At 44.4% G+C, this 27,904-nt stretch overlaps 1 protein-coding gene across 1 annotated transcript in view; it reads left to right on the top strand.

The window, feature by feature from the left end:
- Window positions 1-22,951, top strand: part of LOC130330321 (sterol 26-hydroxylase, mitochondrial) — a 128,397-nt gene extending 105,446 nt beyond the window's left edge. The window contains exons 7-9 of the mRNA XM_056553595.1: window positions 18,606-18,687; window positions 19,163-19,363; window positions 22,660-22,951. Of these exons, the coding sequence (XP_056409570.1) occupies window positions 18,606-18,687; window positions 19,163-19,363; window positions 22,660-22,785 (409 nt within the window). The 3' untranslated portion in view covers window positions 22,786-22,951. The remainder of the gene's footprint in view (window positions 1-18,605; window positions 18,688-19,162; window positions 19,364-22,659) is intronic.
- Window positions 22,952-27,904: the final 4,953 nt, after the last annotated feature.

Genomic DNA, 27,904 nt, shown 5'->3' with positions numbered 1-27,904 from the left:
AGGAGACATCCCCCAGATAAGACAGTCAGCACTATACCTGTCCTATATTACCTTATAATCAGAGGAGACATCACCCCAGATAAGACAGTCAGCACTATACCTGTCCTATATTACCTTATAATCAGAGGAGACATCACCCCAGATAAGACAGTCAGCACTATACCTGTCCTATATTACCTTATAATCAGAGGAGACATCCCCCAGATAAGACAGTCAGCACTATACCTGTCCTATATTACCTTATAATCAGAGGAGACATCCCCAGATAAGACAGTCAGCACTATACCTGTCCTATATTACCTTATAATCAGAGGAGACATCATCCCCAGATAAGACAGTCAGCACTATACCTGTCCTATATTACCTTATAATCAGAGGAGACATCATCCCCAGATAAGACAGTCAGCACTATACCTGTCCTATATTACCTTATAATCAGAGGAGACATCCCCAGATAAGACAGTCAGCACTATACCTGTCCTATATTACCTTATAATCAGAGGAGACATCATCCCCAGATAAGACAGTCAGCACTATACCTGTCCTATATTACCTTATAATCAGAGGAGACATCATCCCCAGATAAGACAGTCAGCACTATACCTGTCCTATATTACCTTATAATCAGAGGAGACATCTCCCCAGATAAGACAGTCAGCACTATACCTGTCCTATATTACCTTATAATCAGAGGAGACATCATCCCCAGATAAGACAGTCAGCACTATACCTGTCCTATATTACCTTATAATCAGAGGAGACATCATCCCCAGATAAGACAGTCAGCACTATACCTGTCCTATATTACCTTATAATCAGAGGAGACATCCCCAGATAAGACAGTCAGCACTATACCTGTCCTATATTACCTTATAATCAGAGGAGACATCCCCAGATAAGACAGTCAGCACTATACCTGTCCTATATTACCTTATAATCAGAGGAGACATCCCCAGATAAGACAGTCAGCACTATACCTGTCCTATATTACCTTATAATCAGAGGAGACATCATCCCCAGATAAGACAGTCAGCACTATACCTGTCCTATATTACCTTATAATCAGAGGAGACATCATCCCCAGATAAGACAGTCAGCACTATACCTGTCCTATATTACCTTATAATCAGAGGAGACATCCCCAGATAAGACAGTCAGCACTATACCTGTCCTATATTACCTTATAATCAGAGGAGACATCCCCAGATAAGACAGTCAGCACTATACCTGTCCTATATTACCTTATAATCAGAGGAGACATCACCCCCAGATAAGACAGTCAGCACTATACCTGTCCTATATTACCTTATAATCAGAGGAGACATCATCCCCAGATAAGACAGTCAGCACTATACCTGTCCTATATTACCTTATAATCAGAGGAGACATCATCCCCAGATAAGACAGTCAGCACTATACCTGTCCTATATTACCTTATAATCAGAGGAGACATCATCCCCAGATAAGACAGTCAGCACTATACCTGTCCTATATTACCTTATAATCAGAGGAGACATCATCCCCAGATAAGACAGTCAGCACTATACCTGTCCTATATTACCTTATAATCAGAGGAGACATCCCCAGATAAGACAGTCAGCACTATACCTGTCCTATATTACCTTATAATCAGAGGAGACATCCCCAGATAAGACAGTCAGCACTATACCTGTCCTATATTACCTTATAATCAGAGGAGACACCCCCAGATAAGACAGTCAGCACTATACCTGTCCTATATTACCTTATAATCAGAGGAGACACCCCCAGATAAGACAGTCAGCACTATACCTGTCCTATATTACCTTATAATCAGAGGAGACATCCCCAGATAAGACAGCCAGCACTATACCTGTCCTATATTACCTTATAATCAGAGGAGACATCATCCCCAGATAAGACAGTCAGCACTATACCTGCCCTATATTACCTTATAATCAGAGGAGACATCATCCCCAGATAAGACAGTCAGCACTATACCTGTCCTATATTACCTTATAATCAGAGGAGACATCCCCAGATAAGACAGTCAGCACTATACCTGTCCTATATTACCTTATAATCAGAGGAGACATCCCCAGATAAGACAGTCAGCACTATACCTGTCCTATATTACCTTATAATCAGAGGAGACATCATCCCCAGATAAGACAATCAGCACTATACCTGTCCTATATTACCTTATAATCAGAGGAGACATCCCCAGATAAGACAGTCAGCACTATACCTGTCCTATATTACCTTATAATCAGAGGAGACATCATCCCCAGATAAGACAGTCAGCACTATACCTGTCCTATATTACCTTATAATCAGAGGAGACATCCCCAGATAAGACAGCCAGCGGAGCTGCCCGGAATGCCGCGCCTGCACCCCCCAGACTCATGATCAGCGAGGCCTCCGCACCGTGAGCAGCAGCTCTGAAGTTTTTTTTGGGAGATTCAAACACCAGACACAGGAAGCAGAGATTCCACAAACGACACGAGCTCCGCCCCTGTAGGAGAGGGAGGAGTTATATACACACGCCCCCACCTGTTCCCAATAAGCCCCACCTGGAAGTGCAGGGAGCGATAATTACTTCCACCCCTCTCACAAATGCAGCCCTGCAGGCTTTAACCCCTTAAGGACACATGACGTTCTCATACGTCTCCATTTCCGAGTCCTTAAGGACACATGACGTATGAGAACGTCATGTGTTTTACCGGCCCCCCGCAACCATCTGGAGCGGAGCCGGTGCACGATGCCTGCTGAAATCGTTCATTGTCATTGTGACCCCCCATGTCGGCGATGGCCGCAGATCGCTGGACAATTCAGTCCAGCGATCTGCGGCGGATTCCGGGTCAATCGGGTCTCCAGTCATTGCCAGCAGGGGTGAGGGGGCACTGGTGCCACCTCACGATCTCCCTGATTCGTCGGACGGATTACCGGCCGACCAATCAGGGCGCCTGCTGCGGGTGTCACTCCCGCAACCCGCTCCGCCCCTCTTCCGGAGGACGTGAGCCGGTGCGGGACGTGCACCCCGGGTGCTGGGGACCCCGATCCCCGGCGTCCCTGTTGGGATCGGGGCCCCAGGAGCAGCGGCAACGACGAGGGACTGACCTGTGCGGCGAGGATCGTTGGAGGTGAGTGACAGCCTCCTGCTGTTGCTTAGCAACAGCTCCCATCATGCAAAAAGGGCATGCTGGGAGCTGTAGTTATGCAACAGCAGGAGGCAGACCACCACAACTCCCAGCATTCCCTTATGGGCATGCTGGGACTTGTAGTTTTGCAACAGCTGGAGGCACATTCTTTCTATGGAAAAGTGTACCTTCAGCTGTTGTATAACTACAACTCCCAGCTTGCACAATCAGCTAAAGTGCATGCTGGGAGTTGTAGTGGTGCATCTGGTGGTTGCATAACTACAACTCCCAGCATACCCGTTGGCTGTCAGTGACTGCAGAGAGTTGTAGTTTTGCAACAGTTGAAGGCACACTGAGTTAAGTAGCAAACCAGTGTGTCTCCAGCTGTTGCATAACTACAATCCCCAGCATCCCCAGCCAAAGTAGTATGCCTCCAGCTGTTGCATAACTACAACACCCAGCATGCCCTTCCGCTGTCCGTACATGCTGGGGGTTGTAGCTTTTTCAACAGCTGAAGGCACACTGGTTGCAAAACACTGAGTTTGTTACCAAACTCGGTGTTTCACAACCAGTGTGCCTCCAGCTGTTGCAAAACTACAACTCCCAGCATGCACTGATAGACCGTACATGCTGGGAGTTGTAGTTTTGCAACAGCTGGATGTTCCCCCCCCCCCCCCCCCCAATGTGAATGTACAGGGTACACTCACATGGGCGGAGGATTACAGTAAGTATCCGGCTGCAAGTTTGAAATGCGGCAAAATTTCTGCCGCAGCTCAAACTGCCAGCGAGAAACTACTGTGAACCACCGCCCGTGCGACTGTACCCTAAAAACACTACACTACACTAACACACAATAAAATAAAAAGTAAAAAACACTACGTATACACATACCCCTACACAGCCCACCTCCCCTCCCCAATAAAAATGAAAAACGTCTGGTACGCCACTGTTTCCAAAACGGAGCCTCCAGCGGTTGCAAAACTACAACTCCCAGCATGCACTGATAGACCGTACATGCTGGGAGTTGTAGTTTTGCAACAGCTGGATGTCCCCCCCCAATGTGAACGTACAGGGTACACTCACATGGGCGGAGGATTACAGTAAGTATCCGGCTGCAAGTTTGAGCTGCGTCAAATTTTCTGCCGCAGCTCAAACTGCCAGCGAGAAACTACTGTGAACCCCCGCCCGTGTGACTGTACCCTAAAAACACTACACTACACTAACACAAAATAAAATAAAAAGTAAAAAACACTACGTATACACATACCCCTATACAACCCCCCTCCCCAATAAAAATGAAAAACGTCTGGTACGCCACTGTTTCCAAAACGGAGCCTCCAGCTGTTGCAAAACAACTACTCCCAGTATTGCCAGATAACCGTTGACTGTCTAGGCATGCTGGGAGTTTTACAACAGCTGGAGGCACCCTGTTTGGGAATCACTGGCGTAGAATACCCCTATGTCCACCCCTATGCAAGTCCCTAATTTAGGCCTCAAATGCGCATGGCGCTCTAACTTTGGAGCCCTGTCGTATTTCAAGGCAACAGTTTAGGGCCACATATGGGGTATCGCCGTACTCGGGAGAAATTGCCTAACAAATTTTGGGGGGTATTTTCTGCTATTACCCTTTTAAAAAATGTAAAATTTTTGGGAAAACAAGCATTTTAGGTAAAAAATAAATATATATTTTTTTACATATGCAAAAGTCGTGAAACACCTGTAGGGTATTAAGGTTCAAATTACCCCTTGTTACGTTCCCCGAGGGGTCTAGTTTCCAAAATGGTATGCCATGTGTTTTTTTTTTTGCTGTCCTGGCACCATAGGGGCTTCCTAAATGCGGCATGCCCCCAGAGCAAAATTCGCTTTCAAAAAGCCAAATGTGACTCCTTCTCTTCTGAGACCTGTAGTGCGCCAGCAGAGCACTTTTCACCCCCATATGGGGTGTTTTCTGAATCGGGATAAATTGGGCTTCAAATTTTGGGGGGTATTTTCTGCTATTACCCTTTTTAAAATTGTAAAAATTTTGGGAAACCAAGCATTTTAGGTAAAAAAAATATATATTTTTTTACATATGCAAAAGTCGTGAAACACCTGTAGGGTATTAAGGTTTACATTACCCCTTGTTACGTTCCCCGAGGGGTCTAATTTCCAAAATGGTATGCCATGTGTTTTTTTTTTTGCTGTTCTGGCACCATAGGGGCTTCCTAAATGCGGCATACCCCCAGAGCAAAATTTGCTTTCTAAAAGCCAAATGTGACTCCTTCTCTTCTGAGACCTGTAGTTCGCCAGCAGAGCACTTTTCACCCCCATGCGAGGTGTTTTCTGTATCGGGAGAAATTGGGCTTCAAATTTTGGGCGGTATTTTCTGCTATTACCCTTTTTAAAAATGTAAAATTTTTGGGAAACCAAGCATTTTAGGTAAAAAATATATATATTTTTTTTACATATGCAAAAGTCGTGAATCACCTGTAGGGTATTAAGGTTCACTTTACCCCTTGTTACGTTCCCTGAGGGGTCTAGTTTCCAAAATGATACGCCATGTGTTTTTTTTTGCTGTCCTGGCACCATAGGGGCTTCCTAAATGCGGCATGCCCCCCAAAAACAATTTGTCGCTCCTTCCCTTCTGAGCCCTCTACTGCGCCCGCCGAACAATTAACATAGACATATGAGGTATGTGCTTACTCGAGAGAAATTGGGTTTCAAATACAAGTAAAAATTTTCTCCTTTTTACCCCTTGCAAAAATTGGGTCTACAAGAACATGCGAGTGTAAAAAATGAAGATTTTGAATTTTCTCCTTCACTTTGCTGCTATTCCTGTGAAACACCTAAAGGGTTAATACACTTACTGAATGTCATTTTGAATACTTTGGGGGGTGCAGTTATTATAATGGGGTCATTTATGGGGTATTTCTAATATGAAGACCCTTCAAATCCACTTCAAAACTGAACTGGTCCCTGAAAAATAGTGAGTTTGAAAATTTTGTGAAAAATTTCAAAATTGCTGCTGAACTTTGAAGCCCTATGGTGTCTTCCAAAAGTAAAAACACGTAAATTTTATGATGCAAACATAAAGGAGACATATTGTATATGTGAACCCAAAAAAAATATATTTTGAATATCCATTTTCCTTACAAGCAGAAAGCTTCAAAGTTAGAAAAATGCTAAATTTTCATTTTTTTCATCAAATTTGGGGATTTTTCACCAAGAAAGGATGAAAGTTACCACAAAATGTTACCACTATGTTAAAGTAGAATATGTCACGAAAAAACAATCTCGGAATCAGAATGATAACTAAAAGCATCAGAGTTATTAATGTTTAAAGTGACAGTGGTCAGATGTGCAAAAAAACGCTCCGGTCCTTAAGGTGTAAAATGGCCTGGTCCTTAACCCCTTAAGGACTGAGCCCTTTTTCACCTTAAGGACTCGGCCATTTTTTGCAAATCTGACCACTGTCACTTTAAACATTAATAACTCTGGAATGCTTTTAGTTATCATTCTGATTCCGAGATTGTTTTTTCGTGACATATTCTACTTTAACGTAGTGGTAAAATTTTTTGGTAACTTGCATCCTTTCTTGGTGAAAAATCCCAAAATTTGATGAAAAATTTGAAAATTTTGCATTTTTCTAACTTTGAAGCTCTCTGCTTGTAAGGAAAATGGATATTCCAAATAATTTTTTTTTATTCACATATACAATATGTCCACTTTATATTTGCATCATAAAATTGATGAGTTTTTACTTTTGGAGACACCAGAGGGCTTCAAAGTTCCGCAGCAATTTTCAAATTTTTCACAAAATTTTGAAACTCGCTTTTTTTCAGGGACCAGTTCAGGTTTGAAGTGGATTTGAAGGGTCTTCATATTAGAAATACCCCATAAATGACCCCATTATAAAAACTGCACCCCCGAAAGTATTCAAAATGACATTCAGTAAGCGTTTTAACCCTTTACGGGTTTCACAGGAATAGCAGCAAAGTGAAGGAGAAAATTCACAATCTTCATTTTTTACACTCGCATGTTCTTGTAGACCCAATTTTTGAATTTTTGCAAGGGGTAAAAAGGAGAAAATTTTTACTTGTATTTGAAACCCAATTTCTCTCGAGTAAGCACATACCTCATATGTCTATTTAAAGTGTTCGGCGGGCGCAGTAGAGGGCTCAGAAGGGAAGGAGCGTCAAATGGTTTTTGGGGGGCATGTCACCTTTAGGAAGCCCCTATGGTGCCAGAACAGCAAAAAAAAAACACATGGCATACCATTTTGGAAACTAGACCCCTCGGGGAACGTAACAAGGGGTAATGTGAACCTTAATACCCCACAGGTGATTCACGACTTTTGCATATGTAAAAAAAAAAAAAACATTTTTTACCTAAAATGCTTGGTTTCCCTAAAGTTTTACATTTTTAAAAAGGGTAATAGCAGAAAATACCCCCCAAAATTTGAAGCCCAATTTCTCCCGATTCAGAAAACACCCCATATGGGGGTGAGAAGTGCTCTACTGGCGCACTACAGGTCTCAGAAGAGAAGGAGTCACATTTGGCTTTTTGAAAGCAAATTTTGCTCTGGGGGCATGCCGTATTTAGGAAGCCCCTATGGTGCCAGAACCGCAAAAAAAGCCCACATGGCATACCATTTTGGAAACTAGAGCCCTCGGGAAATGTAACAAGGGGTTAAGTGAACCTTAATACCCCACAGGCGTTTCACGACTATTGCATATGTAAAAAAAAAAAAAAATTTTTTTACCTAAAATGCTTCTTTTCCCAAAAACTTTACATTTTTAAAAAGGGTAAAAGCAGAAAATACCCCCCAAAATTTGAAGCCCAATTTCTCCTGAGTACGGCGATACCCCATATGTGGCCCTAAACTGTTGCCTTGAAATACGACAGGGCTCCAAAGTGAGAGCGCCATGCGCATTTAAGGCCTAAATTAGGGATTGCATAGGGGTGGACATAGGGGTATTCTACGCCAGTGATTCCCAAACAGGGTGCCTCCAGCTGTTGCAAAACTCCCAGCATGCCTGGACAGTCAACGGCTGTCCGACAATACTGGGAGTTGTTGTTTTGCAACAGCTGGAGGCTCCGTTATGGAAACAGTGGCGTACCAGACGCTTTAATTTTTATTGGGGAGGGGAGGGGGGCTGTGTAGGGGTATGTGTATATGTAGTGTTTTTTTACTTTTTATTTTATTTTTTGTGGTAGTGTAGTGTTTTTAGGGTACAGTCGCACGGGCGGGGGTTCACAGTAGTTTCTCGCTGGCAGTTTGAGCAGTTGCAGAAAATTTGCTGCAGCTCAAACTTGCAGCCCGATACTTACTGTAATCCTCCGCCCATGTGAGTGTACCCTGTACGTTCACATTGGGGGGGGACATCCAACTGTTGCAAAACTACAACTCCCAGCATGCGCTGACAGACTGTACATGCTGAGAGTTTTAGTTTTGCAACAGCTGTAGGCACACTGGTTATGTATCACGGAATTTGTGACCTTACTCAGTGTTTCAAAACCAGTGTGCCTCCAGCTGTTGCAAAACTACAACTCCCAGCATGTATGGTGCATGGTGTAAGGTGACTGCTGGGAGTTGTAGTTTGCAACAGCTGGAGGCACACCGGTCTTCAGCTGTTACAAAACTACAACTCTCAGCAGTCACCGACAGCCAACGGGCATGCTGGGAGTTGTAGTTATGCAACCAGCAGATGCACCACTACAACTCCCAGCATGCACTTTAGCTGTTTGTGCAAGCTGGGAGTTGTAGTTATACAACAGCTGAAGGTACACTTTTCCATAGAAAAAATGTGCCTGCAGCTGTTGCAAAACCATAAGTCCCAGCATGCCCATAATGCTGGGAGTTGTGGTGGTCTGCCTCCTGCTGTTGTATAACTACAGCTCCCAGCATGCCCTTTTTGCATGCTGGGAGCTGTTGCTAAGCAACAGCAGGAGGCTGTCACTCACCTCCTGCTGCTGCTCCGTCGCAGGTCAGTCCCTCGCCGCGGCCGTCGCTCCTGGGGCCCGATCCCAACATGGACGCCGGGGATCGGGGTCCCCAGCACCCGGGGTCTTCTGCCCACACCCGCTCACGTCCTCCGGAAGAGGGGCGGAGCGGGTGCGGGAGTGACACCCGCAGCAGGCGCCCTGATTGGTCGGCCGGTAATCCGGCCGACGAATCAGGGCGATCGTGAGGTGGCACCAGTGCCCCCTCACCCCTGCAGGCTCTGGCTGTTCTGGCTGTTCTGGCTGGCTCTGGCTGGCTCTGACGGCCCCGAACAGCCAGTAATTCCGGGTCACCGGGTCACTGGAGACCCGATTGACCCGGAATCGCCGCAGATCGCTGGACTGAATTGTCCAGCGATCTGCGGCGATCGCCGACATGGGGGGGCATAATGACCCCCCTGGGCGATATGCCGGGATGCCTGCTGAACGATTTCAGCAGGCATCCGGCTCCGGTCCCCAACCGGCTAGCGGTGGGGACCGGAATTCCCACGGGCGTATGGATACGCCCTGCGTCCTTAAGGACTCGGGATGCAGGGCGTATCCATACGCCCTGCGTCCTTAAGAGGTTAAGGGGTTAAACATAAAAAAATAAAAAAATGTTTTCCTGGATAACCCCTTTAATTCAGTCACTAAGACCTTCCTAGAAAACTGTTTGCTTGGCTTCAGTTCTGCAGCATATCGTCCTACAGTCATATAGCGCTTTGTGACGGGGAAGGAGAGTGGAAGCTGCAGATGAGGCACGGCTTGGTTCCTCAAACATAGTGTGAACAATAGCCAAGAAAGTCTGTAGATCAGCAGTCCCCCATATAGGGTTGGCCCAGGCTAGAGCCTCCCCAGAGAGCAGGACAGCCTTGGAGGCCTCTTTAGCTCGTTCAAAATGAATTAACCCCTTAAGGACGCAGCTCATTTTCACCTCAACCCCTTAAGGACCCTGCCATTTTTTGCACATCTGACCACTGTCACTTTAAGCATTAATAACTCTGATGCTTTTACCTTTCATTCTAATTCCGAGATTGTTTTTTCATGACATATTTTACTTTATGGTAGTGGTAAATTTTCGCCGATACCTGCATCATTTCTTGGTGAAAAATTAAAAAATTTGATGAAAAAATTAAAATGTTAGCATTTTGCTAACTTTGAAGCTCTCTGCTTGTAAGGAAAACCGAAATTTCAAATAAATAATATTTTGATTCACATATACAATATGTCTACTTTATATTTTCATCATAAAGTTGAGATGTTTTTACTTTTGGAGACATCAGAGGCTTCAAAGTTCAGCAGCAATTTTCCAATCTTTTACAACATTTTCAAAATTAGAATTTTTCAGGGACCAGTTCAGGTTTGAAGTGGATTTGAAGGGCTTTCTTATTAACAATACCCCATAAATGACCCCTTTATAAAAACTGCACCTCTCAAAGTATTCAAAATGACATTCAGAAAGTTTGTTAACCCTTTAGGTGTTTCACAGAAATAGCAGCAAAGTGAGGGAGTAAATTCAAAATCTTCATTTTTTACACTCATATGTTCTTGTAGACCCAGTTTTTGAATTTTACAAGGGGTAATAGATTAAAAATCCCCCAAAAATTTGTAACCCAATTTCTCTTGAGTAAGGAAATACCTCATATGTGTATGTCAAGTGTTCGGCGGGCACACTAGAGGGCTCAGAAGGGAAGGAGCGACAATGGGATTTTGGAGAGTGAATTTTGCTGAAATGGTTTTTGGGGGGCATGTCACATTTTGGAAGCCCCTATGGTGCCAGAACAGCAGAAAACCCCCACATGGCATACCATTTTGGAAACTACACCCCTCAAGGCACGTAACAAGGGGTCCAGTGAGCCTTAACACCCCACAGGTGTTTGACGACTTTTTGTCAAAATCGGATGTGTAAATGAAAAAAAAAATGTTTTCACTAAAGTACAGTTTTTCCCCAAAATGTATCATTTTTACAAAGGGTAATGGGAGGAAATGCCCCCCAAAATTTGTAACCCCATCTCTTCTGAGTATAGAAATACCCCATGTTAGGACGTATAATGCTCTGCGAGCGAACTACAATGCTCAGAAGAGAAGGAGTCACATTTAGCTTTTGGAAAGCAAATTTAGCTGAAATGGTGTTTGGGGGGCATGTCGCATTTAGGAAGCCCCTATGGTGACAGAACAGCAAAAATGGGATACTATTTTGGAAACGACACCCCTCAAGGAACGTAACAAGGCGTCCAGTGAGCCATAACACCTCACAGGTATTTCACGACTTTTTGTGAAAGTTGGATGTGTAAATGAAAAAAAAATGTTTTTCACTAAAATGCATTTTTTCCCCAAATTTTACATTTTTACAAGAGGTAATAGGAGAAAACGACCACCAAAATTTGTAACCCCATTTCTTCTGAGTGTGGAAATACCCCATGTGTGACCCCAAACTGTTTCCTTGAAATACGACAGGGCTCTGAAGTGAGAGAGCACCATGCGCATTTGAGGACTAAATGGTGAATTATACTCACCGATAATTCCTTTTCTGGAAGTCTCCACGACAGGACCCATGAGATTATCTCCTCCTCCTGATTGGGACAGGAAAAAACACTGAGAGGTTAAATTCCCCACCCCTTCCTGTCCACACCAGTGTATTTATAAAGAACACCGAAAGGAAAGGAAAAAAGTGCACCAAAAAACACTACAATAAAAAACCAAAGGGTGGGATGTATGGGTGCTGTCGTGGAGACTTCCAGAAAAGGAATTATCGGTGAGTATAATTCACCATTTCCCCCCACGTCTCCACGACAGCACCCATGAGAAATACCAAAGAATTTATTAGGGAGGGACTACAGCACTGAGAACTTTACGTCCAAAGGCCATATCCTCAGAAGACAAGATGTGAACTCTATAATGTCAGGAAAAAGTATGAAGGTTTTTCCAAGTGGCAGCTTTGCAAATCTGTTCTACAGAAGCTCCGGCTCTCTCTGCCCATGATGAGGAAATTGCTCTAGTAGAATGGGCCTTCAATTGTATAGGAAGACTTTACCTCTGGCCACATAAGCCTCTGAAATTGCCGTCTTAATCCATCTGGCTGTAGAACTCCTAGAGGCTTTCTTGCCTCTATTAGGGCCAGCAAACTGAATAAACAGATTGTCATCCTTCCTCCACTGACTAGTTCTTTTAATGTAGATGAGGACAGCTCTTCTAACATTCAAAAGACTATATGATTTTTCTAAGTCATTTTTCGGATTAGAACAGAAGGATGGAACCACAATATCCTGTGATCTATGAAAGGTAGAGAAAACTTTAGGGAGGAAGTTAGGATCAAGCTTAAAAATTATTTTGTCAACCAAAATTCTGATATAAGGCTCTCGGATAGAAAGAGCCTGAATTTCACCTACTCTCCTAGCTGTAGTGATGGCGATTAAAAATATAGTTTTGAGAGTCAAACATTTTTCAGAAATAGAACAGAGGCTCAAAGGGATCCAAAGGAAGAGCCGCTAGAACTGTATTTAAATTCCACTGAGGACAGATATTTAAAGTCTTAGGTCTGAGTCTGCTGAACGCTTTAATAAACCTTGAAATCCACATGTGATCAGACAATTTTACATGATAGAGAGCACTGAGAGCAGAAACCTGTACTTTGAGGGTACTAGGGGAAAGACCTAAATCAAATCCCTGCTGAAGGAAGTCTAGAATTTTAGGAATCACCTAAATTGATAGAAAAAGAATCCCCACACCAAGAGATACATTTCTTCCAGGTTTTAGAATAGATTCTAGAGGTAGTATCTTTACGGCTAGATAGAAGGGTATTTACTACCTTTTCAAAGAAACCTTCCTTCAGCAGAATGGACTTTTCAATTTCCATGCTGTCAAGCTGAGATTTTTGATCTGACGATGAAAGGATTGTCCCTGGGACAGCAGATCCTTTTGAAGAGGAAGGCAGATGGGATCCCCTACAGCCAGAGTCTTTAATAGAGAGAACCAGCTCCTCTTTTGCCAGTATGGAGCTACTAGGATTAGAATGCAATGGTAGTTCATTAGCTTCTGAAGGACCCGAGATATTAGCGGCAGGGGAGGAAATGTGTATCCCATACGGAATGTCCAATCCTGAGCAAATTCATCTACTGCTAGCGGAGAGTCCCTTGGATTTAGGGAATAGAATAGATCCACCTTGTAATTTCTCCTGGTTGCAAACAGATCTATTTGAGGAACCCCCCATCTCTCCGTAATCATCCTGAATGCCCACGGAGCTAGAGACCATTCCCCTGGGTCTAATATGTGTCTGCTCAGGAAGTCCGCCTCCAAGTTCCAGACCCCTTTGAGATGGACTGCTGAGATAGAAAGCACCTTGTTTTCTGCCCAAGAAAATATTTGATGCGAGATTGACTGGAGAGCTGTGTACCTTGGACCTCCCTGATGCCTTATAAAGGCCACTGCAGTCATGTTGTCCGAGTAAATGAGGATATGGCGATTTTTTGCAGATCTCCTCTAACTCTTGGAGTGTCATCCTTATTGCCAGTAGCTCTCTGAAGTTGGAAGATTTTCTTGCTGTCTGGGGATCCCACTTCCCTTGGACTACTCGAGTCTCTGAGTGAGCACCCCATCCCCCTGCACTGGCATCCATTGTTATGAGTAACTGGTTTGTCTGAAACCAACTTACTCCCTTCTCCAAATTTTCCTTGAACCTCCACCATCTTAGATGGGTTTTTACTTGAGTGGAAATTATCACTCTTCCGTCCAAAGATTTCCAAATGGTTAGGATCCACTTTTGTAGAGGCCTGGAGTGAAACTGAGCCCGAGCTACTGATTGGATGCATGATGTCATATGACCCAGAGTGGACATTGCTGTCCTGATTGTACAAGAATGGAGGCTTAGAAATCTGGAGACTAATGCCTGCAGTAATATCCTTTTGGAATCCAGAAGAAAAGAGGTCTGGATCATTGAATCCAAAAGGGTACCTAGGAAAATTTTCCTCTGACTGGGAATAAGCTCTGATTTGTCTAGATTTAGGATCTAACCCAACTTCTGGAGAACAAGTATTGTTCTCTGTAAATGAAGTTCCAATTGAGGAACAGAGTTTGTCACTATCAGTATGTTGTCTAGATAAGGGATAATTAGAATAGACTTCTTCCTGGGGGAAGGGCAACCACCTCTGCTAAGACCTTGAGAAAATTTGAGGCGCAGATGACAGGCAGAATGGGAGACAGTCAAGCTGAAGGTGGCGGACCCTGGACCCCCACTGGATGGCAATCTCAAATATTTTTGGGAATTTTAATGGATGGGAATGTGGTAATATGCATCGCGAAGATCGATAGTCGCCATCACTGTCCCCTCCTTTATTAACTGAACTGCAGACTTCACAGTTTCCATCTTTAATTTTTTGTAAACCACAAATTTTTTCAGGGGTCTTGGGTTTATAATTGTACGGAACTTCCCGTTTGGTTTGGAAACCAAAAACAGGGAAGAGTAATGACCTAGGCCCCTCTGAAGGAGAGGAACCTCCTGGATAGTAGTGACTCCCAAACTGGGGCAAAATGGGAAAGATTGGTCTGACTGGGAAAAAAGACAAAAAGGAGACTTTTTAGGTTGGACCTTATCTAAGGGCAATCCTTTTTTATTGTCTGCTGCTTTTTCCAGAATAGAATCCAACTCTGGACCAAACAAAAATTTTCCACGGAAAGGAAGGAAGGGAGCAGAGTTTACTTTTTGAAGTCATGTCTCCCGACCAAGATTATAACCACAGAACACGCCTAGTGGTATTGGACAAAACAGCAGTACGTGAAGCCAGTTTTATCGATTCTGCAGAGGCATCTGATAAAAAATTAGAAGACATCTTAAGCAGGGGTAAGGATTCCAAAATCTGGTCCTTAGGGGTATCAGACTGGAAGGTGGTATTCCAGCTGGTCTAACCAAACTCCTAAAGTCCTGGCTACACAGGTAGAGGCTATACTAGGCCTCAACAGTGAGGAAGCAGCCTCCCAGGTCTTTTTAAGCAAACTATCTGCCTTTCTATCCATTGGATCTTTAAGTTGTGTAGCATCCTCGAAGGCAGAGAGGTACGCTTTGCAACTTTAGCAACCGGGATATCTACTAATGGTATCGTGTCCCAGGTAGTAGAGTTTGTGTCATCCAAGGGATATCACCTTTTTAGACCCCTAGGAATAAAGGCATTCTTTTCTGGCTTAGCCCATTCATCTTTAATAATTTTATGCAAATTTGTATGAACAAGGAAAGTACAGGGTTTCCTGTCTCCTAGGCCTCCAAAAAGCTCATCCTGGATAGACATAGTCTCTTGAACTTCCTCTAAATTCAAGGTAGTACGGACGGACTTAATTAAGGATTCTATAACATCAGAATTAAAACAATAATTTTTTCAAAGAGAGGAATCTTCCTCATCATGAGGATTTTCCACATATTCTCCTTCTTCCAATTCTGGAGATGCACTTTCTTCAGAATCCGAAAAAGACACCGTTCTAGTCTTCTTTACAGCTGAGACATTAACCGAAGTAGTGGATGCCACAGGGGTAACAGGTGTAAAAGAGGCCAATGCAGAGGGTATCTCGGAATGAATCATGGATTTCATTTCTTGCATGAGAGTTGGAGAGTCATCTTTTACTACTGATGCAATACATGATTTACACAGAGGTTTAGAAGCAGATTCAGGAAACTACTTATAGCAAATAACAGATTTTTTAGGTTTTGATTTTTTCGGTTTAACCGAAGAACCTGCAGAGTCCTTGTCTCCCTGCAATTACAAGGGAGAGAAGGATAAAACACCATGCAATGAAGATAGGCCAGGGCGAACCCATAGGCCCTCAGTACTCACGGATCCTGGGATCACTGGAGGATCTGGAAGCTTTGCAGATGAGCTCATGATGAAGCCTTGTAATATCCAACGCTGGAATCAGGTAGAGCAGCTTCCATCTGGGAGAGGGGCTTCTTATAGGAAAAAAGCCGGTCTCCAGATTCAAATTCCCCGCTCCAGCGCGGCCGGAAGTGACGACAGACGCCAGCATCCCAGCCGGAAGGAGATCTGCCGGGAGAAAATAAACTAAGAAGCGCTCGCGCGAGGTAAAGAACTCCTCGCTGAAGGCAGAGACCACACAGAGACCCGCACGCTACACGGTGCTCCTGCGGCATTCCTCTGCCTCAAGGCTCCCGGAGCTGACCCACAGAGTGGACCGGACCAAAGTGAGGTCTGGTAAAGGACGTCCCCACTCCAATATTGCCTGACACTGGGTTTCTTGACCATGCCCATATGCAGCACGAGGCCCCAAAATGTCCTAATTCCTGCTGCATTGACTGGGAACCAAGAGTGAGTGGCAACAAACTGTTGGGCGTACAGATTCGTCTGCTCAACCATCAGATTGACAAAGTCATCACTTCAAAAAAACTGAAATAGTCCATTTCAGTGAGCCCGACAATGTCAAACTTGATTCCTGAGTTGCCAACAAACTCAGGAATCACAGGCTCATGGTCCGCTGGCTCAGTCCAGACAAGTTCTCCGGTACGGGGCACCAGTGAACGTGGCCGGGGTACTTGACTAGTATGAGCACCAGGAGGACTCATACTAGCATGGGGCACAGGGTCAGGAGCAGAGGAGGTTTGCGGACCCGCTTGGCGGCGACTCCTCCGCCTTGGTGGCTCATCATCAGAACTAGATGATGAGGAGGACGAGGAAATAAGGAAGGTGGGGTCTTCCTTGTCCTCTGAGATGCTTTCAGTGTCGGAGGCAAGTAAGGCATATGCCTCCACTGCTGAAAATGCCCAGCAGGCCATTTCCCTACTCTAATGGGGGGTGAAGGGTAAATATGTGGGGGAAAAACTTTATTTGTGTGGTGTGGTGCGATAATACCTCCCTAACCCGCCCTAACCTAACTAAACCCGCCCTAACAGAAAATATATAAAATAAAAAGGGGAAAAAAAAAAAAGGACTTCTAGCGCCAAAAAAGCCCTGCACCCAAAAAAAAGTGTGTACCTAATCAGTGGTGTGCGCACTGATTAGCGCTTGGTGGTGGCAGGGAGCGCAGAAGTCAGTGGGGGGTCTGGCCACTCAGCACAGAACAGTGGCTGGTGGCACGTACACAGACCCCCACACAAAATACCCCAAAAATAAAATACTAAAATGCTCCCACTCCTTCTCCTCCACACTCTTTGTAATACCAGTTTTTGCTTATGTATAGTTGTAGTATGAGTGTCCAGATGCACTCCAACATTGAATGTTGTTATGGACACTTGAACCTTGTAGCCGCCCGGTCATTCTCATGCTTCCCATAATGTGCTACCCAAATGGCTACCCACTTTGACTGCTTGGGACGTGCTGTCCCCTGGTTACGGCCCTGATTGCTTTTCTTGCATGTTGCTTTGGCATTTACTGATGACTGTTACTGACTTGTTCTCTTACCATGTGAAATTTAATAAACCTTTCAGGACCCCCCCTCGGCGATGTACCGGGATGCCTGCTGAATGATTTCGGAATTCCCACGGGCGTATGCATACGCCCTCTGTCCTTAAGGACTCGGGAAGCAGGGCGTATGCATACACCCTTTGTCCTAAAGAGGTTAAACTTGTTAACATGCAGCTCAAAATGGATCAGGCACTGATTCAGGAATCTTCTGCAGGACTTTAGATTGGCATTGTAGCAGGGAGGCAAAGGCAGCGGAAACATCATGGCAAAAGGAATCTTAGGAGTCGCTGGGACCTGTGGTGCGGCTGCTGCAGGAAAAGGTAAAGCATCCATGCATGCAGAAATTGTGTTCAGACACTGCAACTGGACATCATGGTGGTTGTTTTGACATTGTAGCTCTTGATACAGATCCTGCACAACAGACTTGGCATTGCAAGTGGGGTCCATTGCCTGAGAAAACTGTAATGCCCCAATGGGTGTGGACCTGCTGTGCCACCTGTCGGTTTGGCTTTGAGCCAGACCTGGAAGCGGAGTCTAGTACTCACGTGGTTTTCACCCTTTATCTCGCTCCTGGATGCAGAAGCTGGCCTGGGGGAATACCAGGTCGCTACTGCAAGAGTTCTTCCGGTTAGGTGGCTGGAGGGGTGAGCCGACATTGGAGATTGTATTAGCTTAGCTCAGCAGAGTAAAGAGTAGCAGAGCTGAAATGGTGGTATAGCAGAGTGGATATACATAAAGTTGCTCATGCATCACAGGAAGGAAGGAGTGGTCTCATATAGGTGTGCCTGGCATGGATTGGAGGGGGAAAGGAATCAGGAGCACACACGGGCTCAATAAGAGGAAGCTTGTGCACCTGCAGCCCCTATTGTGATACGCCAGAAATTGTTGCAGCATGAGACAGTGCAGGAGAGAGGGACGTACCAAGCCTACAGTGAGCCTACACACACAGCATGGTACTGGTAAGCATCAATACACGCCGAATGTTAGTGGACTCCATCTACCAGCGTTACACTTTTTTTTTTTTTTTATTATTGGCCATTACTGGAAGAACTGTCTCCATTTTGTATTCCTGTCCAGTGCTCTGTCTGCAAATGACAGAAATAACAATGTGGCTTATCTGTTTCAGGATGTATCCAGTTGTGCCGACTAATTCTAGAGTAGCTGCTGAGAAGGAGATCATCATTGGAGATTATTTCTTCCCCAAAGACGTAAGTTCCTAGATGGTGTAGGGGAGAATCGGGCTTATCCCCTGGAGGTGCCAGTCACTGACATCTGCCTTTACTCTTGGCTGATCGGACATTGTAAACCCAGTCATATACATTAAGCACAGAGGACCTCATTGTCAGCAGTAAAGTAGGGCCCCTTTCTTGTGTTTCTACCATCACACCCCACCATCTTGTGATGAGGCAGACTGGTGCTGCCAATCACTGTCCCAATACTTGTAGGGTGTTGGGACTCTTCAGTACTGATGGGGAGGGCAGGTTCACATAGATCACAGGAAAGGAGAAGAGAGGCCACCCAAGCTGGACATCTGTTTTTTGGGTCCTATAACACTCGACTGGCTGTCGATCAGCTGTATACACTTTTATAATGTATTGTATCCAATAGATAACTGAGATTTCTTCTGTCAATAAAGGACATTCACATTGGATCCTCAGACTTTTTTCTCTCTTCCCATCGCAGACGCTGTTTGCCTTGTTTCATTATGTTATATCTCGAGATGAGAATAATTTTCCAGAGCCAAACAAGTTCATCCCTCAGCGCTGGTTCCGAGACTATAAGCTAAAGAATAACCCATTCAGCTCCATCCCTTTTGGATACGGCATTAGGGCTTGTGTGGGGCGGCGGATTGCTGAACTGGAGATGCATTTGGCCTTGTCGCGGGTAAGTTACTATTCTAGAGGTGGATATTTTATGTGCCATAGCTATTAAAATGATTCCCAAAGTGCCCGGATGCTCCTGACTTCACTTCACTCTAATCCAGTGTGGTGTGAATATTGTCTTATTCTTCTTAAGATGTCATCTGAAACCACAGAGGCACAAAACTAACCGGAATTTCTCAACTATTATGTCAATTAATCGCTCCTCCGCACCTGCCTAAAGCAAATCTGTCACATGTATAAAAATGAACAGCACAAGACCTATCCAGTCCACCATATCTATCACTGCACTGCTGCTAGTGACTTACTAACCCTAAATAAAGAAACAGCACAAGACCTACCCAGTCCACCATATCTATCACTGCACTGGTGCTAGTGACTTACTAACCCTAAATAAAGAAACAGCATAAGACCTACCCAGTCCACCATATCTATCACTGCACTGGTGCTAGTGACTTACTAACCCTAAATAAAGAAACAGCACAAGACCTACCCAGTCCACCATATCTATCACTGCACTGCTGCTAGTGACTTACTAACCCTAAATAAAGAAACAGCACAAGACCTACCCAGTCCACCATATCTATCACTGCACTGGTGCTAGTGACTTACTAACCCTAAATAAAGAAACAGCACAAGACCTACCCAGTCCACCATATCTATTACTGCACTGCTGCTAGTGACTTACTAACCCTAAAATAAAGAAACAGCACAATACTTACCCAGTCCACCATATCTATCACTGCACTGCTGCTAGTGACTTACTAACACTAACCCTAAAATAAAGAAACAGCACAATACTTACCCAGTCCACCATATCTATCACTGCACTGCTGCTAGTGACTTACTAACACTAACCCTAAAATATAGAAACAGCACAATACTTACCCAGTCCACCATATCTATCACTGCACTGCTGCTAGTGATTTACTAACCCTAAAATAAAGAAACAGCACAATACTTACCCAGTCCACCATATCTATCACTGCACTGCTGCTAGTGACTTACTAACACTAACCCTAAAATATAGAAACAGCACAATACTTACCCAGTCCACCATATCTATCACTGCACTGCTGCTAGTGACTTACTAACACTAACCCTAAAATATAGAAACAGCACAATACTTACCCAGTCCACCATATCTATCACTGCACTGCTGCTAGTGGCTTACTAACACTAACCCTAAAATATAGAAACAGCACAAGACTTACCCAGTCCACCATATCTATCACTGCACTGCTGCTAGTGACTTACTAACACTAACCCTAAAATATAGAAACAGCACAAGACTTACCCAGTCCACCATATCTATCACTGCACTGCTGCTAGTCACTTACTAACACTAACCCTAAAATATAGAAACAGCACAAGACTTACCCAGTCCACCATATCTATCACTGCACTGCTGCTAGTCACTTACTAACACTAACCCTAAAATATAGAAACAGCACAATACTTACCCAGTCCACCATATCTATCACTGCACTGCTGCTAGTGACTTGCTAACCCTAAAATAAAGAAACAGCACAAGACCTATACAGTCCACCATATCTGTCACTGCACTGCTGCTAGTCACTTACTAACCCTAAAATAAACAGATAGGGTGGACTGTATAGGTCTTGTGCTGTTTATATTAGGGTTAGTACGTCGCTAGCAGCAGTGCAGTGATAGATATGGTGGACTGTATAGGTCTTGTGCTGTTTCTTTATTTTAGGTTTAGTAAGTCACTAGCCGCAGTGCAGTGATAGATATGGTGGACTGGGTAAGTCTTGTGCTGTTTCTATATTTTAGGGTTAGTAAGTGACTAGCAGCAGTGCAGTGATAGATAAGGTGGACTGTATAGGTCTTGTGCTGTTTCTTTATTTTAGGAGTAGTAAGTGACTAGCAGCAGTGCAGTGATAGATATGGTGGACTGTATAGGTCTTGTGCTATCACTGCACTGCTGCTAGTGACTTACTAACCCTAAAATATAGAAACAGCACAAGACTTACCCAGTCCACCATATCTATCACTGCACTGCTGCTAGTGACTTACTAACCCTAAAATATAGAAACAGCACAAGACTTACCCAGTCCACCATATCTATCACTGCACTGCTGCTAGTGACTTACTAACCCTAAAATATAGAAACAGCACAATACTTACCCAGTCCACCATATCTATCACTGCACTGCTGCTAGTGACTTACTAACACTAACCCTAAAATATAGAAACAGCACAATACTTACCCAGTCCACCATATCTATCACTGCACTGCTGCTAGTGACTTACTAACACTAACCCTAAAATATAGAAACAGCACAATACTTACCCAGTCCACCATATCTATCACTGCACTGCTGCTAGTGACTTACTAACACTAACCCTAAAATATAGAAACAGCACAATACTTACCCAGTCCACCATATCTATCGCTGCACTGCTGCTAGTGACTTACTAACACTAACCCTAAAATATAGAAACAGCACAATACTTACCCAGTCCACCATATCTATCACTGCACTGCTGCTAGTGACTTACTAACACTAACCCTAAAATATAGAAACAGCACAATACTTACCCAGTCCACCATATCTATCACTGCACTGCTGCTAGTCAATTCATCCATTTAATACTGCACCCTTGTTTTTCATTCACCACAGAGATGGCAGCAATGACAAGCCCTCACAGTAACTCCTGCCGCAACTCACGTAACTCATGCCCTCGCACACCGTACTATGAGGGAATGAGATGTCACTTAGCAGAACTCTGATATCCTGCCAAGTGACATCTAACCACCTAGATGCTGCAATTACTACTGACTGCTGGGATCAGAGTTATCTCCAAGGTTGGCTAATGAGGGTGGGTGTCAGCTGCAGATAGCAGCCTCAGCTCCTGAACTCTTTCCAACCATCCTCACCTGACGTTTGTGTACAATAAATATCATACAGGGCTATCACCTGCTCACGTAACAGATTTTTTGTTACAGTGTATCAGTAAAAGTAAGAGTCTCACAGTGCCACATATGATGCCTAAGAGTCTCACAGTGCCACATATGATGCCTAAGAGTCTCACAGTGCCACATATGATGCCTAAGAGTCTCACAGTGCCACATATGATGCCTAAGAGTCTCACAGTGCCACATATGATGCCTAAGAGTCTCACAGTGCCACATATGATGCCTAAGAGTCTCACAGTGCCACATATGATGCCTAAGAGTCTCACAGTGCCACATATGATGCCTAAGAGTCTCACAGTGCCACATATGATGCCTAAGAGTCTCACAGTGCCACATATGACACCTTTCTTTATCCTCAGATTATTAAGAAGTATGAGATCCGACAAGGTCCTCAGGGTGGAGACATCACAGCGATGGCCAGAATTGTTCTAACTCCAAGTAAACCCATAAATCTTCAGTTTTTGGAAAGAGAGTCTTCATTATGACCAGAGCTGGCAGCGACAGTAAAGCGCAGACTTACCGTAAGATTTCCTCTGGGCCGCACACCTGACAGTAGGGAGGAGTCAAATGATGTCACATGCTACAAGTCAAGCATTTTGTAGCCTAAAAAATTATTTTTACATTTAAAAAAATAAAACAATTTCTATATTGCTGTCATATTGCAAATGTCTTCCTCGTTGGGCACTAACCTGTTGTAGTTGTGCAGGGATATATATAACTGTATACAGTGCTGAGATTATAATATCCACCACCGCGTGGCTTGGATGGACAGCTGAGCGGTCTCACCTTGCAGTGCTCCCACTAGCCCAGCTCCATTTATCCTGTTAATTTACCCTGAGGGCCTCACCTGTCCCATGCTGCGGAGGTTGGGGTGAGCCGGCTGCTGCTGCCGGTGGCTGTGTCTGGAGGCGGGGCAGAGAGTGGTGCTGCCAGGGACCGGACTGAGGAGACAGAGGACGGAGCCTATTATCTACCGGAGGGGAGAGGCGGGTGGTGGTGGGGGAGTGGAGGAGGCATTTCCCTGTGAGAGGGCTCCCAGAAGACTGGCCGCCATTGTGCTCGCTTCGTGGGCGGGGCCTCACAGTTTCCATAGATACTCCCGCACCTGAGCTGCGGCGGGTGGGAGAGACCTGCTGTGGCCGGACGCAGACCTGGGCTTTTCTTACATAGACTGCTGGGATTGTCAGAGTTCCCTGTGGACCCTTGGCGGCTGCGGTGCTGAGTAGCTCTCTGTGCCCCCCTATGTCCCCTGTCATACCTGAGAGGCATACTGGCTGCTACAGGGGGACGGAGAACACAGCTCCTGTGGACCCCACACTGCCTGAGGGCCCCTTGAGGGTTGGTGGAGTGAAGCCTGCCGCCCTGGTCTGACTGAAGGACACAGACCGATTGCTATTGCTCCTCTCATCTTAGTCTCTCAGTAGTGACACCCTAACGGATAACCCCTAACAAGACTACTTACAAATGGTCACCTTTTATTCTTTCACCTGTTAATAAGGGTTCTGTAGTGAGTTGGCCCATTTAGTTAGCTTAGTTGGGGTCGGGCTGGGGGGAGGGAGTGGGATGCTTTAAATACTTGAGTTCTTGTATTTGCCCCTCTGTTAGGCCCCTTTAACACTATATAAAGTTTCTCCGTTTAAAGATCCGTTATAAACTTGTTAGAAAAGCCTTCAAAACGGATGTTAAACGGCCGTTAATCAAAAAATCCCATAGACTTTAATGGGATTTTGTATCTGTTATGACCCGTTATCACCCGTCATGAGTAACGGACGTTATTTGTGACAGAAGAAAAAACGGCACATGCACTAATTTTTCTTCCGTCACAAGAAACGGTTAAATTAATGGCCGTCATTTTTAACATTGAAGTCTATGGGTGATGGATGAGCCTTTATGTCGTCCGTTTGCAGCTGGTTTATAATATCCGTTGTTACTTCTGAGCTCAGAAGAGGCGACATCAGCAACTCCTGCAGTGCTGAGGGACTACTACTACTCCCATGATAGAACAGACCGGTTTCCATGATGGGAGTAGTAATTCCCTGACTGCGGGAGTCTGCAGACAGCTCGGGAGGCTATATTAGTGTTTGTATTACAACCCCCATCATGGATTAGACTCTGTTCCATGATGGGGGTTGAAGTACAGGGGTTGAGGGATTGATCACTTCTGAGACCCGATGCGATTAGAAGTTATTAAACGGGAGCGGGCGGCATGCTCAACTCCCCTGCGATGTATGATGTATTTTACTTTTATTTTTAAATTCCCTGCCAGGAGCCTTGAATGGCTGGTACTGAGGAGTCAGGGCTCCTTGCGGAGTTTTTAAACTTCAGTGCGTCCCCTTAAGTATATTCAGTGGGGAATAGACTGACATGTCAGGCGGCAGTGGGGAATATATGAATGAGGCAGCCTTGGGGTACAGGTCAGGTACGGATGGCGGGGGGACAAGTCCATCCATTTTCCACTACTCGTCTGTCAGATACAGAGACAGGGAATGACATGTCCCTGCTGTGCGCTGTGACAGGGCTAGAAGATGAGCAGGCAGGTGGGGGATCATACATATAGACATGGGGGAATAAAATGAATGTACTTAAGGGGACGAACTGAAGTTTAAAAACCCCGCCGGGAGCCCTGAATGGCTCCTCCGTACAGACCATTCAGGGCTCCCGGCGGGGAATTTAAAAATGAAAGTGAAATACATCGTACATCACAGGGGAGTGGTGCATGCCGCCCGCTCTTGTTTAATAACTTCTAATCGCATCGGGTCTCAGAAGTGATCAATTCCTCAGCCACTGTACTACAACCCCCATCATGGAACAGTCTGTTTCATGATGGGGGTAGTAGTACAAACACTAATGTAGCCTCCCCAACCACCCGCAACTGGAGAACTACTACTCCCATCATGGAACAGACTTGTTTCCATGATGGGAGTAGTAGTAGTAGTCCCGGCTGTGGGAGTCTGTAAGCAGAGGTGTTAAGACGGCCGTACATGACGGATGTTATAACGAGTCTTAACGGATGAATATGCCGCTATTTTGATGGACGTTATGCACCCGTTATTTCATCCGTTATTATACATCCGTTTTTACACAGACAATGGATGTTTAGTTAGGGATGAATGCTCAATGTGAAAGGAGCCTTAGAGTTTGAGGTCTAGGTCTAAACGAGTTCCCAGTGTTAGACGGGGTTGATGCTATTTTCTGCATTTTTCTGTGTTGTTTTGTGCTGCTGTTTGTCTGGTGCATTGGCTTGTGTATGGTGTGTGTGTGTGGTCGGTGTTTCCAGAGAGCCCCCCAGGTAAGAGGTATCGGTCCGGATGGTTTTTCCTACTGTTTTTGGTTTTCTATTGGATGCATGGGGTCACTTAAGGTAATGAGTAGAAATGTCAGGGGCCTTAACTCCAAGTTTAACCCCTTAAGGACCAAGGGCGTACCGGTACGCCCTTGGTCCTGCTCTCCTGATATAACGCAGGGTTACACAGTAACCCCGCATCATATCACGGCAGGCCCGGCGTCATAGTGAAGCCGGGACCCGCCTCTAATAGCGCGCAGCGCCGATCGCGGTGGCGTGCGCTATCGCACCCTAAAAGTGAAACCGAAAGTGGCCGGCTAGCTCAGTCGGGCTGTTTGGGATAGCCGCGGCTAATCGCGGCATCCCGAACAGCTGACGGGACAGCGGGAGGGCCCCTACCTGCATCCTCGCTGTCCGATCGCCGAATGACTGCTCAGTGCCTGAGATCCAGACATGAGCAGTCATGCGGCAGAATCGTTGATCACTGGTTTCTTATGAGAAACCAGTGATCGATGATGAAGATCAGTGTGTGCAGTGTTATAGGTCCCTATGGGATAACAATGATCAGTATAAGAGATCAGTGTGTGCAGTGTTATAGGTCCCTATGGGATAATAATGATCAGTATAAGAGATCAGTGTGTGCAGTGTTATAGTCTCCTATGGGATAATATTGATCAGTATAAGAGATCAGTGTGTGCAGTGTTATAGGTCCCTATGGGATAACAATGATCAGTATAAGAGATCAGTGTGTGCAGTGTTATAGGTCCCTATGGGATAATAATGATCAGTATAAGAGATCAGTGTGTGCAGTATTATAGTCTCCTATGGGATAATAATGATCAGTATAAGAGATCAGTGTGTGCAGTGTTATAGGTCCCTATGGGATAATAATGATCAGTATAAGAGATCAGTGTGTGCAGTGTTATAGGTCCCTATGGGATAATAATGATCAGCATAGAAGATCAGTGTGTGCAGCGTTATAGGTCCCTATGGGATAACAATGATCAGTATAAGAGATCAGTGTGTGCAGTGTTATAGGTCCCTATGGGATAATAATGATCAGTATAAGAGATCAGTGTGTGCAGTTTTATAGGTCCCTATGGGATAATAATGATCAGTATAAGAGATCAGTGTGTGCAGTATTATAGTCTCCTATGGGATAATAATGATCAGTATAAGAGATCAGTGTGTGCAGTGTTATAGGTCCCTATGGGATAATAATGATCAGTATAAGAGATCAGTGTGTGCAGTGTTATAGGTCCCTATGGGATAATAATGATCAGCATAGAAGATCAGTGTGTGCAGCGTTATAGGTCCCTATGGGACCTATAACACTGCAAAAAAAAAGTGGAAAAAAAAGGGAATAAAGATCATTTAACTCCTCCCCTATTAAAAGTTTGAATCACCCCCCTTTTCCAATAAAAAAAAAAAACACAGTGTAAATAAAAATAAACATATATGGTATCACCGCGTGCGGAAATGTCTGAACTATAAAAATATATCATTAATTAAACCACACGGTCAATGGCGTGCGCGCAAAAAAATTCCAAAGTCCAAAATAGTGCATTTTTGGTCACTTTTTATATCATTTAAAAATGAATAAAAAGCGATCAATAAGTCTTATCAATGCAAAAATGGTAGCGATAAAAATTTCAGATCACGGCACAAAAAATGAGTCTCATACCGGCCCATACACGGAAAAATAAAAAAGTTATAGGGGTCAGAAGATGACAATTTTAAACGTATTAATTTTCCTGCATGAAGTTATGATTTTTTCCAGAAGTCCAACAAAATCAAATCTATATAAGTCGGGGATCATATTAATCGTATGGACCTACAGAATAAAGATAAGGTGTTATTTTTACCGAAAAATGTACTACGTAGAAACGGAAGCCCCCAAAAGTTACAAAACTGCGTTTTTTTTTCAATTTTGTCTCACAATGATTTTTTTTCCGTTTCACCGTAGATTTTTGGGCAAAATGACTGACGTCATTACAAAATAGAATTGGTGGCGCAAAAAATAAGCCATCAAATGGATTTGTAGGTGCAAAATTGAAAGAGTTATGATTTTTTAAAGGCAAGGAGCAAAAACGAAAATGCAAAAACGGAAAAACCCCCGGTCCTTAAGGGGTTAAATGTTCTCTGTGTTTGGCTTATGTCAAACGTCAGGCCTCATATTTGATCTGTCTACAGGATGGTATGGGTGGAGACTGGTACAGGGTGAACGAGGAGCTGCTGGTCCCTCTCTTGCAAAATCTTTTAATTGACTGGGAGGCTTCCGGACTTCATGCGGGAGACCCTCATTGTAGTTCTCCCCAAGC

This window comes from Hyla sarda, unplaced genomic scaffold, assembly GCF_029499605.1.
Source record: "Hyla sarda isolate aHylSar1 unplaced genomic scaffold, aHylSar1.hap1 scaffold_334, whole genome shotgun sequence".
Lineage (NCBI taxonomy): Eukaryota > Metazoa > Chordata > Amphibia > Anura > Hylidae > Hyla > Hyla sarda.
Note: the sequence above shows the minus strand (reverse complement) of the source record. Positions and strands in the feature narration are given on the sequence as shown.